Source organism: Watersipora subatra, chromosome 4, assembly GCF_963576615.1.
Source record: "Watersipora subatra chromosome 4, tzWatSuba1.1, whole genome shotgun sequence".
Taxonomy (NCBI): domain Eukaryota; kingdom Metazoa; phylum Bryozoa; class Gymnolaemata; order Cheilostomatida; family Watersiporidae; genus Watersipora; species Watersipora subatra.
The window spans coordinates 39,291,763-39,306,648 of record NC_088711.1 but is presented as its reverse complement, the minus strand read 5'-3'; the positions used below and the strand labels follow the sequence as shown (position 1 = coordinate 39,306,648).

Sequence of the window (14,886 nt, the reverse complement as noted above, 5' to 3'; positions counted from 1 at the left end):
CGCAGAGTCGTATAATAATAATAATAATATAAAACCACTATAGTGTCTCTACAAGACACGGGGGGGGGGGAAGGGGAAGCCGAGGCGTTATAATAATTTCTATTCCCTTTCTTAACGTATGCAATTTTTGAACTGAACCAGTAGTTTTAGCCTTAGTGGTAATAAGATTAAGCCTTGCACCCCGTACAACCATTCTGCTGCTGTCGGCAGCACTTGAAAGTTTATTCGGAGTTGTGTTAGCTTTTCGGAGTTGTGGTACCTTTTTAAAAATTGAGCTTGTATGTTAAAAGAACTAAATCCATTTCAGGGAGAAACATACCTGCCAACTCTCACGCATTAAGCGTGAGACTCACGCAATCGCCCCAAAGAAAAAATGAAAATGCGTGAGATTTTTGCCCCAATTTCCACAACTTTATACATACTATCATTGATACATCAACTGCCCCAAAACCAAATCTCACGCATTGCCCCACTCTTGGGTTGGCAGGTCTGGGGAGAAAGTTCAGGGGCGAGAACTGTTCAAAGAACACTTAACAGCATTTGTTGTAACAAATGTACTTGGTTAAAGCCTTTTATCGTTTTATTAAATAATTGTAGTTGATTTACATCTCCTGAGATAACTCCAATGGAAACATTCACTTTCACACGGTTGATGCTTCATCATCAATCGGCTTCATCTGCAAATAAAATAATATACATAATAGCACCGTCCCTTCTGATAACAATTTCATTTTGCAGACAATTAATATTTTGAGGATAGCAAACCTTCTAAATATCAACAGGGATGAGCTACGAGTGTCGCAACACGTAAAAACTAGTGTTTGGGGCATTAGTGGAATCTTTCTCAAGCTTGGTTAAGCATATTATAGATACACTCAGGTTAGGTTCATTGCAAAATACAGTATAGGAAATAGATGTCATTTTGCCTGATGGGTCACACCACACACAAACACTCACACCTGGCTATGCTATTTTCTATTACTATTATGATGCATAATGTATCATCTGCCAGACAAACACACTAACCTTCAGTGTCTGAGACACAATCCTCTTCTACATTCCAGTTTGAACAGCTATCATCCACAGAGCAGGCGCAGAAGTCAGTGCAAGGTAATCCTTGTTTCTGGCAAAAGCACCTCCCAACACATGAGGTCTTGCATTGGCAGAACACAAACAATCTAAAATAACACCAAATAAGGTCTTACAACTTGAAGCAAATATAATCAATATATAACGTTTAAGCCCCCCTTCTCACTGTGTTTGGGGGTTCGGGTTTAAGGTTTGTAACAAAGTCAAAAACTGCAACTGAAATACACCAATGATAAATTGTTCCTTTCAACACATTCATATACATTTAAGAACTTTTCACATGATAATGTATGGTACCTGCGAACATGAAATATGTCTTCTGAAAAATCACTCTAAAATAACTGTGCTAATCTATGATTATTTAACGGTGGTTTAAGTCATCGGTGTGCTTATGATCTATTCTTGACACAAGTTGCGGCGGAAAGGGTCAGGAGAGGATAGGAAATTTGTTAAATTTGGCTGCTTTTTGAGCACTAAAAGCATCAAAAAATTTCCTATTTGATGCAGATGAAGAAAAAAACTTACCAGGATTGATAGTCTGTGCCTTACACAGTTTGTCACAGATGCGTTCTCCCTTCCGAGTAACCATAGTTGACTTAGCGTCACTACCACATATGACATATAATGGGTCTAATATTTGACTAGAGCCTGCCTTTGATCGTTTGGGACAAAGCTCATAGGAGTCTTGACAGGAATCTGAGGCTTCAATACTCAGAGGTGTGGATGCACTCGGCTATAAAAATAAAACATAAATTTAGGAATGAGCCTATAGTCTATAATTCCCTAGTCAGAGTCTGTAAATCCAGTTTTCCTTCAGCCTGTTTATCAAGGAAAACATTGACAGACGTATGAAAAAGAATGCAGCTTGTAGTTTGAGAGCATACTACAGAGATCATTGAAATGCAGCAGCAGTTGGTAACGCAGCTGAAGGATGAACTCCAGTGTGATGTTATTCAATACTTCAGTATTTAAACTTTGATAGTTTTCAGGGATAAAGTTGGTAGAGACAGGCAGTTGGGAAGCTATGACGCTGTGTCTTACATGATAAGTCATTAAACTTACTATTTGTTCAGAATGTGCCCTCTATAAGTTTCTTTTATGGATGAACTTAATGTAACAAGGTTGATGTGCTTGAAGCGCATCACCTCTGTTCATCAAATTTGTGAATGCTCTACAAAACATTTTAGCTGTAGAGCCAACCTTGTTTTGGCTATTCCGAACACAAACTAGGGTCAGGGTTGGAGATATGGCCAGTTATGGTTGGTGTCAATAACAACTTAACATCAAATCTGATTCATATAATAATCTACTGGAATCTATTAGGCAGATCACATGACAAGTAAGCAGTAAAGTTAATAACTTATTGAGTTGAGTCTAAGCGTTTACTCATGTTAGATTTTCAGTTCAAATCATGTTGATTGGCCTTGATTGATAGATCATCATGATTATCAAATTCAAACGAACAAAACGGGAGGTTACAATGGAATATTTAACCTCGTCACATGTAAAAGCTGGTCTGTCATGAAGTCTGTTAGTTGCTTGGAATGTAGTGTCAGTAAATAGTGATTGAATGATCATATTAATCTGGGCAATATGGACATCGTTCTTGATATTAAATGACAATGAATCAAAGGCTATCATCGCGAATGAATGAGGTCTTCGGTTTGATCATAAAAATAATTAATCAGCTTACTTAGCAATAGTTGTAAATGGTTCCAAATGGTAGACCTTATAATGGTCAACGCGATTAGTTACCGTTTTTATTTGTTGAGATGATAGTACTGCTAAATCATTTGATCTCTTCAAATGATCAAATCTCTTCAATTGTAGTAATCCAGTTAGCTGAGATAACTGATACGGTATTATACTGCTTGCACTGTATGCCCATGCTTCGCTGAAAAAATTAATGCATTAATATGATTTGTAGGGCAAGTTCTGAAGGTGTTGCCTGCTTTTACTGACATTCCTTCCACTTCCTTTTCAAGTTAGACCTAATGCCTACAAGACAGCCTATTTTGGTTACTAAGCTACCAGTTTCTGCATCAGACAGGTGGCGGCAGTTATGGTGGTGTATACTGGGTAGCTAAAGTACTGAAGGTTTTCTATCTGACTCCTGTTGAGAATAGGTTTAAAGATGTGGTTGTGTCAAATTTGAGTTGATTTAAAAAAAAGTATTTTTCCTTGTATATCAGTTGATATGTTGTTTGTTGTGTTAGGCAATCTCATTTTCAAGATAGTTGAAGATTAAAATCGAAATAATTCGATCGCGGTAAAAACGCTCAGGCCAAAAAAAACATCCCAGACTTGCCCAAAGGGATGTAATGCGTGATACAACCTGTCTCTATCTCTCGTATTCACATTGGCTATTGTGATAAAAGTCTAGTCCTACACGGCTCTATTGGCATATATTTTATCTTGTATTTGCTCGTGTTGGCTAAAATACAATTTTAAATCCGGCTACAGATACATTATTACCAATGTCTCAAACGCCTCAAACAAGGAAAATTAAAAGCTTGTCATATTAGGTTCTTCTAAATGCTGTGTAAATTAGTAGAGCAGGAGGGCATCAAAAAGCTGTCAAAAAAGTGATTTATTCCTTTTGAAGGTGGGCTATGTAATAAGAGTGGCATCTAAATCAGAATTTCGAGCTGATTTCAAATATCTGGTTTTTACACCTCTCAGATTGTTCATTTTTGAGCAATATAATTAATACATTATTTTAATTAAATAAATGGCTGTAGTGTTTTATGTGCTTCTACCAACAATGTGATAATGAAAATGGCATATAAATACTAAATAATTAGCAGTAACCTAAGTTGGAATCAATTCTGATAACACTAAAATATTTATTCTTCAAATATTAGAATAATATTATAATTGTATTATATAATATTATGTGTTCTCAGTTTGGTTGGTTGATATTGTGGCAGCTTTAAAGTTTGTCCTTGTTATTCCACAACTCTGATATCATTACAGATCTGCAAAACAAAATGAAAAATATTTTTAATGGCTCAAACCATGTACATGTATATATAATATTTTAGTATACATATATTCATCATTAATGCTTATTATGTTGAGCCGTATACTTTATTATGCAAGTGAAATCGCAATTAGTCAGTCTTTCAGACGGTATGACACATACATATTCTAATCAAACATGAAGCACACCTCTGGTTACAATACCACTCAAATACTAACCTTCTAATTCACAGTCATCTGAGTCCTCTGCATCACTACTTCCATCTCCATCCTCTTTATTTCTATTGCTAAAGCAGCTGCATTTGCACATGTTTGTACATTCGAGATCTGTATTGTTGCACTGACAGCGATGAGACTGGCACCCAGTTTTGCATCGAAAAAACATGTTATGAGCACATCAGGAGGTGCTGGTTGTTGTGTCGCCCACCTAGCTTTAAGCTCTCTACCTTCCATAAACCATCCATGTTGCTGGGGGATGGGGCATTGATGATGATTTGTATGACTCTTCTCCATATTGCGGCCTGATAGGCAGCCCTAGATATATGGAGATTTAACTCAGCTAGTGTGGGTGGTAAGTTTGATTGTGATGTGTGAGACGGTCAGCAGAAGATCTTATACAGTGCTTCATTGATGAAATTTGTCTCTTCACCATATAATCTGCATATGAATGTCTCAATAGATTCTCTTATTGCACCATCAACTTCAAAATCTGTTCCTAATGATTTCATTGTGTTACAGAATTCAGGATTGTTCTTTAGCAGCTTGAACAAAGTTATCTTCTTTTTGAAATAGAATGCTCTTACACTGTCGCATTCACTTAGAGCATGGAGCCTGAGCAGTACTTTGCATCGGTTCGGGTGTAAGGGCGGTAGACAGACAGCTTATGTTTACATATCTCAACTGCTCCTTGCTACAGCAGTCAATGAGTTTCTGTGATGATAGCTCATCCGCTAGAGATAGACAGTTTAGAAAAACATCTGTGTCCTGGCACTTGACTAGAACTTTTGAGCTGGGTTTGTCTTCCATTATCTTTGCGATATGTGATAACATGTGTGTATCTGCCTCTTCGTGGTCTGATGTCGAACTATCTATTGGCATTACAGGATTAATCCATCAAGGTCATGGCTGATCATGTGGCATATCTTAGTACTGACTACCAATTCTACCGGTCTACGGTAATTCTGTCAAGCAAGCTATGTAGAAAAAGGTATTTGTATCGGCACAGTTCCGTTGCTACCCGCACTAATGATATACAGCTCCCCAAAAGCCCCGCCCACATGATGCCTGTCGCCCTCGCTTTCATCCTCAACTTCCCACACTGACCAAAGAGTAGTCAGTGTACCAATGCAAACCTATTTGTCTAGACAATTGTGAATTATTGTGAAATTATGTCTGCTAGTAGAATTTGTAATATTATCTTATAACATTCTCATAACATTTTGTAAATGTAAGAAATGTAATGTAAATGTAAGAAATGTAAATAGGTGAGCTCATTTTTTGCGTTAGATCTTTGCTCTTAGAAACAGAAAACATTTTTGTTGACGTATATAATATTCATGTCATCATGCTGGGTTATATTGCAAAATGTTGAATATTGTTACAATATTTATTGGCTAATGAATGAATTCTACATTGGAATCAAAAATTATTACCTTATCTCGCTGCATACAAGCATATTTCACATGTAAGTCGACCCTATAGGTTGCAACACCCCTTACGTACGTACATGTATGAAAGAAAAAAGTTGAAGCAACGAAAAATCTATTTGTTAGCGAAAGAGTTAATGGTAGTGGTAACCATTACTGTTGTTTTACTTTTATGAAGAATGTTGAGTTACTAAAGGTTTGAGTTGTAGTTGTTGAAATTAAGTTAGCATAATGTAATTTCATTTGATTTCAATCGGAGTTACACATCACAACCAGTTTCAATCTGAGTCACATGTATAAGCCGAACCCCCAATTTGGTAAAAAAGTTTCGTTCTAGAATGGAGTTTTATGTGAAGATATACAGTACTCATGAAATTTGGGTCTGGGTTACTGCCAGCTTCTAATCACTTTTATTAGTGGTTAAGAAACATGGATTCATATTGACATCTGCATCTGTTTAGCTGGATTCTATTTGAGCACAGATAATTTATGCATGTTTATCTAGTGTGGTGAAATGCTTCAGTCAAAAGATGATGATATGAAAAAGCTAATACATCAGCTGGTAAGACAAGACGTTTCTGTGGGACACCTCAAACCCTATCTTGAGACCAATTCAAAGGACAACAGATGCCAGACAGATCCGACCGAAGATTCTGGCCTATCGACCGTGATATATGCAATCTGTATTCAAAAATAAGCTGTGAGTGAAATTATTAAAAAAATTCCCTGCCTGATATTTAACATGCATCTGAATTTCTGGAAAATGATTTTGTTTGATTAAAATCTGTCAGGAAGATTTGTTGAGAAATGGTGGAATCTGGCAGAATTTTTACGATCGTTAATTTAAGAATGGAAAATTGAAAACTGAAGGATCTAATTTGAAAAGTTTTTTCTTATTACTTCTTTAGTATATGAGCCTAGATTTCTGGTAATAAGTTTGTCTTTGCTCAGTTTTTTTCATTGTGTGCATGTCGTATGGCTCACAATGACATCCATTTGGAAACACCTGGATGGAGAGATTATTTGGTGTGGTACACAGATTTTATGCCTGGTTTGTTGTAGGTTTACCGTGTGTACCTCTGGCCATGCAACAAGCGTAAGCTTGAGAATGAATTTCGTAGAATAGCATATCTATGGTTCAGTGCAGTACTTGCGAGAAGTAATACCACCGAAGATATATAACTCTTGAGGCAACGGATATTTTCACGTTTTTTCTAACAAGTTTACTGATGGTTATTTCTGTGAACTCATATTGACAAGGACAGGTGCTTAAAGTAGATGTTTTCATTTCATTTGGCAGATTTCTCGTCGTTATTGCTAATCTATACTCTTAGGCTGGTCTTCTTGTTGAAACAGGTTACATATACTCTATCTTATATGCCCACTAATAATAAGCATTCATCGTGTTCTAGGTCTACTGTAAATGGTGATGACATACTCTGTGTTGTGCATGCACATCTATTGTGAACAGGTATCACATACTCAGTGTTGTAGATCTACTGTCAATTGTTACAAGTATCACCTACTTTGCGTTTTACACAAACAGTGAACATATATCACATCCTCTGTTTTGTTGTACGGCTACTGTTATTAATGAGTATCACATAGTCTTTTTATGGGAAGGAAAAATGTTAAGGTTACTAAAATGGTAGGGTTACAAAAATGGTTGCAAAATGTTGCTTTTGTGTGTTGAAACAAAATTGTGAATAGTGATCACATACTTTGCATTGTTTTACACCTACCACTGTTTAGTACTAAGTTACGAACTACTGTAATAAGTACAACACAAATAGTAGTTTTGTGTTACAAAATAAAGGGAGCTCCTTTACTTTCGAAATCCTGTTAAACTTATTGCTCAATCTCGTACACGGAGCCAGGCACACATTTTTGGTTCAAGTTTCAAACACCTTTTTCTAAAATTAGAAGTCGTCGTAACAAGAATAGTGTGCACTATAATAAACAACAATCAGTTAACACTGTTGTATAATCGTAATACTCTTTTGGAGATCAATACTTATGTAGTATTGTTTCCTTATTCTCGTAATGCTATTATATAGACGTATCGAGATATCAGTCAGTTTCCGGTTAAGTGAATGCAAACCGAAATATTCATTTCCAAGTTACATCCTTTGCATCAGTATGCTAAAACACAACATGGTGGCCAGTATGGGGCTAATTCTAGATGTACAAACATTTATTGCACATATTTAGATACGTTCTCTAACATATAATGCCAAAATTTAGTCCTCCGAAGGAGTTTGACTTTGACCTGGCAAACTGGACAGAATGGTTTGCTCGTTGGAACCGCTATCATGCAGTAGCGAAGCTCAATGAAGATGAAGAGCAGTTACAGATAGACAGTTTCTTATACTGCCTAGGAAGTAAGAGTGAAGGCATATTTAATGGCCTAAGTCTGTCCGCTGATGATGCAAAAAGCTACAAAAAAGTTACTGAAGCTTTTCAGAAATATTTTACCCCACGTAAATACATTATTTATGAAAGGGCTAGGTTCTTCAGACGCAATCAACAGCCAGGAGAGACAGTTGAGCAATATATCCGAGCCCTTAATGACATTGCAGACAGGTGTGAGTTTTCAAACAGGTCTGAGCAAATGCGAGACCGTATAGTAGTTGGCATCCTCGACACTGACTGCAGCCGTGAAATGCAAAAGATGAACGTGGACCAGCTAACAGAAGGAGTTGTCATTAACATGGCTCGACAATCAGAAGAGGTGGACAAACACATGAAAGACTTAGCTGGGCATGGTGGAGCTGCGGCAAACAAATCTGACACTGTTGACGCCGTCTCAAGAGTTCAAAGAGGCAGCAGACCCAGATCTAGGAGCAACCACCTAGCGAGTAGTAACGTCAGCAAGCAGAGTAATAACACTCCATGCGGCAGGTGTGGATATTTGACGCATACAAGAGAAACATGCCCTGCCAGAGATGTTAGCTGTAAATCTTGTGGAAAGGTCGGTCACTATGCTAAAGTGTGTAGATCTAAATCTGAACCCAACATCAGCCAAGTAGAAGAGGAAGAACGCATATTCCTTGGTGAAATAACCGACACCAGTGTGGGCATGTGGACAAAAACCATCTGTCGACAAGCTCGATTCGCCCGTTCAGTTAAAGTTGGACACCGGCGCAGATGTCTCCATACTACCTAGTACACTCTGTGTACATGTAGCCCTTGAAAAAACAAAGAAACAGTTTGTAGGCCCGGCTAACATTAAAATACCAGTGCTAGGATCATTTAGGACTGTACTTACTGTCAATAACGTTAAACATAGTAAAACAATGTATGTTGTAAATCAAACCAAAGCATTACTTAGTCACAGTGCATGTGTTAAACTAGGTTTGATATCTTGTGAATGTGATGTAGACTCTGTTTACGATACTACTGAACCTTATGTATTTCGTAGTGAGTTTCCTAAACTTTTTCAAGGCTTAGGTAAGATGAAACAAGAAGTAGGCATATAATTACGCCCTGACTGCAGACCCTTTGCTATCAACACCCCACGGTCCATGCCCTATCCGCTGCTGCCTAATGTTAAACAAAAGCTAGCTGATATGGTTGCCAAAGGTGTCATTTCCCCGTCAGTGAGCCTACCAATTGGTGCGCCCCTATGGTTGTTGTTCCCAAAGCCAACAAAAAAGTCCGAATTTGTGTCGACTACACAGAATTAAACAAAGTTGTCCGTCGAGAGGTTCACCCAATGGCTCAAGTTGAGTCAAGTCTTGCTAAACTTAGAAATGGTACCGTTTTTACTGTTCTTGATGCCAATTCCGGTTTTTACCAAATTCCCCTCTCTCCTAAAGCAAAAATGTTAACCACGTTTTTGTCTCCATTTGGTAGGTTTGTTTTCAATCGGTTGCCTTTCAGTCTGTCATCTAGCCCAGAGTTGTATTCCAAAATTGTGTCTCAAGTTCTGGATGGTCTCGAAGGCGTAATAGTCCATATGGGTGATGTGTGCATATGGGGAAAATCCACTGCTGAGCATGACGCCAGAGTTGGTGCTGTGTTGAGTAGGATGATTGAGGCCGCTATGACTCTAAATGTTGATAAGTGCAAGTTCTTCCGCAGCAGCATAAAATTTCTCGGTCATCATATCTGCTTCTGGTATTCGTGCTAACCCTGAGGCTATTCAAGGCATTGAAAATTTTGCCACACCAACCTGTGTTAAGGATGTCCGTAGTTTCTTAGGTATGGCAAACCAGCTCAGTAAGTTCACCACCAAGCTTGGTGAACTCAGTGCTCCATTGCGAGAGTTACTTCCCAAAAATTCTGTGTGGATTTGGGATAAAGCTCAGGAGCAAATGTTAAATGGTGTCAAGGAAAAGTTGAAGCGTTCAGTAGAATTTGCACCAAATAGGCCACAACGTGAAACAGTTATACATACAGACGCCTCTCGAGCTGGCATCGGTGCTGCCTTGTTTCAAGTGCAAGATGATGGGGAGTTGCGATTAGTCAGTGCAGCTTCTCGCGCGCTGAGTGAAACAGAGAAACGGTATGCCACTATTGAGCAGGAAGCTTCAAGTGTTGTCTGGGCATGCGAAAAGTTTCGAGATTATATCATAGGCCTGAAAGTAGTGATAAAAACCGATCACAAGCCCTTGGTCCCGCTACTGAACGACATAGATTTAGACAAAAACCCAGCCCGTATCCAGAGGTTTCGAATGCGTCTTATGGGGTTTCACTATCGTGTTGAACACATCTCAGGAAAGAATAACGTTATTGCTGACGCGTTGTCACGTTCTCTTGGTCCTATCAGTGAAGATGATGTTATGTTAATGGAGGATGTTGAGTTGTTTGCTGTATCAGCACTCTATTGCACTGCCTCATCACCTCGTTTACAGGAGTTGAAAGTTCAACAAGAGCATGATGAGGTCACCTTCCGTGTTCTCAGTTATGTGAGGTCTGGCTGGCCTACGTACCTCCCTCCTCATGAAATTTTACTACGCCCCTATTTTGAGTGCCGCTTTAGGCTTTCTATAGTTGGTGTCCTGGTTTTTGATGACCGTATCGTAATCCCCCAAATTGAGCGTCTCTCGGTCGTTGAAAAAAATCACAGTGGCCATTTTGGTATTGTAAAGTGCCGAGCTAGAGCTGCCCAATCAGTATGGTGGCCTAGCATGTCCCAACAGATAGCTGAAATGGTGCGTAGGTGTGAATCATGCAGGAAGGAGTCTAATGTTCAGCAAGCTCCTCTTCTCCGTTCTGAATTCCCCAACCGCCTTAGGAAAAACTAGGCAGTGATTTGTTTTTCTTTTAACAGCAAACGGTATTTGCTGGTAGTGGATTATCATTCTCGATTTATCGAAGTTGCATTGTTAGACGAGACCACTAGTTCCAAAGTGATCTTACATATGAAGAGTATTTTTGCCCGCCATGGAGTCCCCGAGGTTTTAATTTTGGACAATGGCGCTCAGTACGCCTCAGATGAGTTCAGGTTTTTTGCTAAGGCGTACGGGTTCACACATATCACCAGTTCTCCCAAACACCCACAAGGAAACGGTGCCGCTGAACGGGCAGTCCAGACCATGAAGAAAATCCTCAAGAGCCAGATCCTTATTTAGGTCTGATGGCATACAGGTCTTCCCCACTAGAAAATGGTCTTTCCCCGTCTGAACTGCTAATGAGTCGCAAAATTCGCACAACACTACCCTCTCTGCCTTCTGTTCTAATTCCCAAACAGCCGGATCTGAAAGCTGTCCGTTCCAAAGAGTCCCTCAGTCGAATTCAGTGCAAAGCTAACTTTGATGAAAGACGTCGTGTTGTAGTCCCGCCTTGCCTTAGTTCAGGTAGTAATGTTCATGTTCGGGACTTGAAACGAGAGGCTGAAGTTGTTGGTTGTTCCCCCACAACGCCCCGTTCGGTGGTGGTGCAGGATAGCAGGGGGAGTGTAGTCAGGCGGAATATCACTAATATAGTTCTGTTAGAACCAACCGATTCTCCCAAAGTAAATGATAGTGCAAAACAGTCTAGTTTTGGCTGAACTATTAGGTCACGTAAAATTTTAGATCTATAGTTAATTGCCTAATAGTACGTCATGCTTTCGGCAATCCTGTTAACATTACTAAATTGAATAATGGTTTTATTCATATATTGCTTTACGTAGTTTGTAGTAGTAGTTTTATCCATTCGTGTTTTGTGGTCTGCTCAGACCTGCCAACCCAAGAGTGGGGCAATGCGTGAGGTTTGGTTTTGGGGCAATTGATGTATCAATGATAGTATATATAAAATTGTGGAAATTGGGGCAAAAATCTCACGCATTTCCATTTTTTCTTTGGGGCGATTGCGTGAGTCTCACGCCCAATGCGTGAGAGTTGGCAGGTATGGGTCTGCTATTTAGCTGTTTTATTTTATCAACCTGGGAAAGGGAGATGTTGTATAATCGTAATACTCTTTTGGAGATCAATACTTATGTAGTATTGTTTCCTTATTCTCGCAATGCTATTATATAGACGTATCGAGATATCAGTCAGTTTCCGGTTAAATAAACGCTCACCGAAATATTCCCAAGTTACATCCTTCGCATCCGTATGCTAAACACAACAAACACCATGGCTATAATAAACCCATAAATATATAAAAAGAAATAAGCCATAAATACAATACATGTAACGGGATTTATTATATCTATGGTTAACACCAAAGATTACTACATGTAACAGCGAATTTCAATTCAGCTTTCGTTTTGCGGCGATAGTGTTTGCAGGTATTTACATACCGTAGATATTATAAAATACGTAGATATAATTAAATATTTGTATAAATATTTTCAAATAATGTAATAAAGGTTTATTATGTCTGTGGGTATTTATCACAACTAGGATAAGCAGCGAGTCAACTAACGAACCGTTCTAACGGAAAACTAACCTTTTCCAATAGGAACTAGGCATACCCTTCGGTCTTAACAACTTGCAAGTTGCTGCGTGGTAGCGACACGGAACAAAGATTTTGTAGGGAAATACTTGTATGCAGTAGCTTGCTGTGAAGTTTCATATCAGTTTCATATAAGTTTTACAAAATTCTTCTACTCATATGTTTTATTGATGGTTTAGGCGTTTTTCAGCATTTATGTCGTATATTCATACTTTCTCAAACATTTTACCTTACTGGTTGCTTAGCATAGTCGTTTTAATGCACTTTAATTGAATTCTGTAAATACAGCAAGCTACATTTAAATAATGATTAGTCTCGCAAAATAATATAAAAAACCGAAATATTTCGATGTTTTTCTCTACTAACGCTATACATACCTGGTTTGACGAGACGCGTGATATTAGTGAACTATATAATCCTTTTGTAAAGATAACTAAAAATGTGTTAAAAACATATATTTAGACGAGGTATCAGGTATGAGCCTTCAACCACCTAAACTGTCTCAAAAAATATGCCAACGCACCAGTTGCAAAACGCAAAGAAAACAACATTGTGCTATACCATTGCATAGTTGTTGACAAAGTTAATGCAAAATATCTTAAAACTACTATATGTTTTGTCAAATATTAATGTCAATGCTTGTGTTTCCTATTCACTAATTAACCTTAACTTTTGATAACCTGCGAATATCAATTGTAGCACCAGCCTCAGGGTTAGAAAAAATCATAATTTTTTAAATAAAAAAAATCGGTTTTTTTCAGACTTCAGACAAATCAAACTTTTTTTATTTAAATCAGATTTTTTTGAAAACATCAATACCAGCTTTTTTTCATAACCGCCAACATGATATTATTTTATTTTGTTGAAGTGTGCTACATGAAAACATTAGCAACAAAACAACTTTGCATCACTTTAATTTATTAGAAATGGTTTTTATTTTAATTTTGACCAAGTTGTGCAGTTTATATTCACAGTAGACCTTCTATAAGTCCAATATTTTGAGGGTCAGCTTTTGAGATGGGAAAGTTCTGAAGAAAATAAATCCAACATGATATTTTAGGATGATTTAAATCACAGCCTTTGACATGGAAAAAATAAAAAAAATCATCAAACATGATTTTTTAGGATGATTTAAATCATGATTTTAATTGGCCAACCCTGATCAGCCTTTTCTTTGTGATATGCTGCTTTTAAAGCATGTCAGCAATAAGCTGGAAAACCGAGTTTGTAACGTTTGTAACAAACTGAATAGTGTTACTGCTGTTCAGCTAACAAACTGTTCAGCTGTCTTTGCTTTGCTCCACTAATTATAGTTATCCGTCACCCCTCAGACAGTTTAAAACCACTAAAATAAGATGTTACATAGGTGTATTACTGTAGTTTACACTTGAAAGTTTAGAAAATGGGACACAATTAAGCATGCCGTACAAAGTACTTTGACATTGTATGTATGTTTAAATCAATCAATCTTTGTAGACCTAATTTTGACGTGTTGTATTAGTATTAAGTAATTTACTTTAATTTGTAATGATCAATGATGTCAGGGAATCGATTCCAAAATGTCCTGTAACTTTTATGATATTTTAAACAGAACCCGCTATCAAATGAGCTTGGGCTTGCAACATTAGCGAGGATAGCAAAATAGCCACAGACTTCATTTAATGCATAAGGTCGGTTTACGAGCATCACAACAGACTAGCTACTGGAGTAACCACAACATGTGATATTCCAACAGTATATCCTTAAACACTGGTGTACTCTTACTGGTATTTTACTTTAACATTACTACTAACAATGATCAGGGAATGATTGTTTCCTTAAAGTTCATCATAGCCTTGATAGCCTTATATAAAGTTATTTCATTGACGGTTTATACTTCTCGAATCTAAAAGAGCTACATAACTTGAATGAAATGAATATTGATTATACATGTTTTTGTAAAATATTCTGGTAAAGATTTGCCAAATGGAAATATTTTATTGGCACACCTTTTTACTTTTCCAAAAGAGACTTGTGTGCACAGTCAAACGCTATTTTAATGAGTTGATGCCCTCATGGTTATTTGACTTGTGAGTCCATGTTTCCTGTGGCGCCATAGTGAAAATACTTTTATAGCTTGTGGCTATGTAGAGCTGAATGTTTAAATTTCAATTAATTGCTGCATGCTCACATTTGCCATAGTATGTCTGGTAGTAAAGACTAGCTCCCATTCAAGTACATTTTATCACATAAATAATCGTAAATCACAATTATGTTTCTAGCTTGATGGTTTCCGATTGCTCTG

General features: G+C 37.7%; 1 protein-coding gene across 1 annotated transcript; it reads left to right on the top strand.

Annotated features, from left to right (window-relative positions):
- The first annotated feature begins 7,947 nt into the window (after positions 1-7,947).
- Positions 7,948-8,883, top strand: LOC137394238 (uncharacterized). The gene has a single exon (XM_068080959.1). It carries the CDS (start codon positions 7,948-7,950, stop codon positions 8,881-8,883), a length of 936 nt encoding a protein of 311 aa, XP_067937060.1.
- Positions 8,884-14,886: the final 6,003 nt, after the last annotated feature.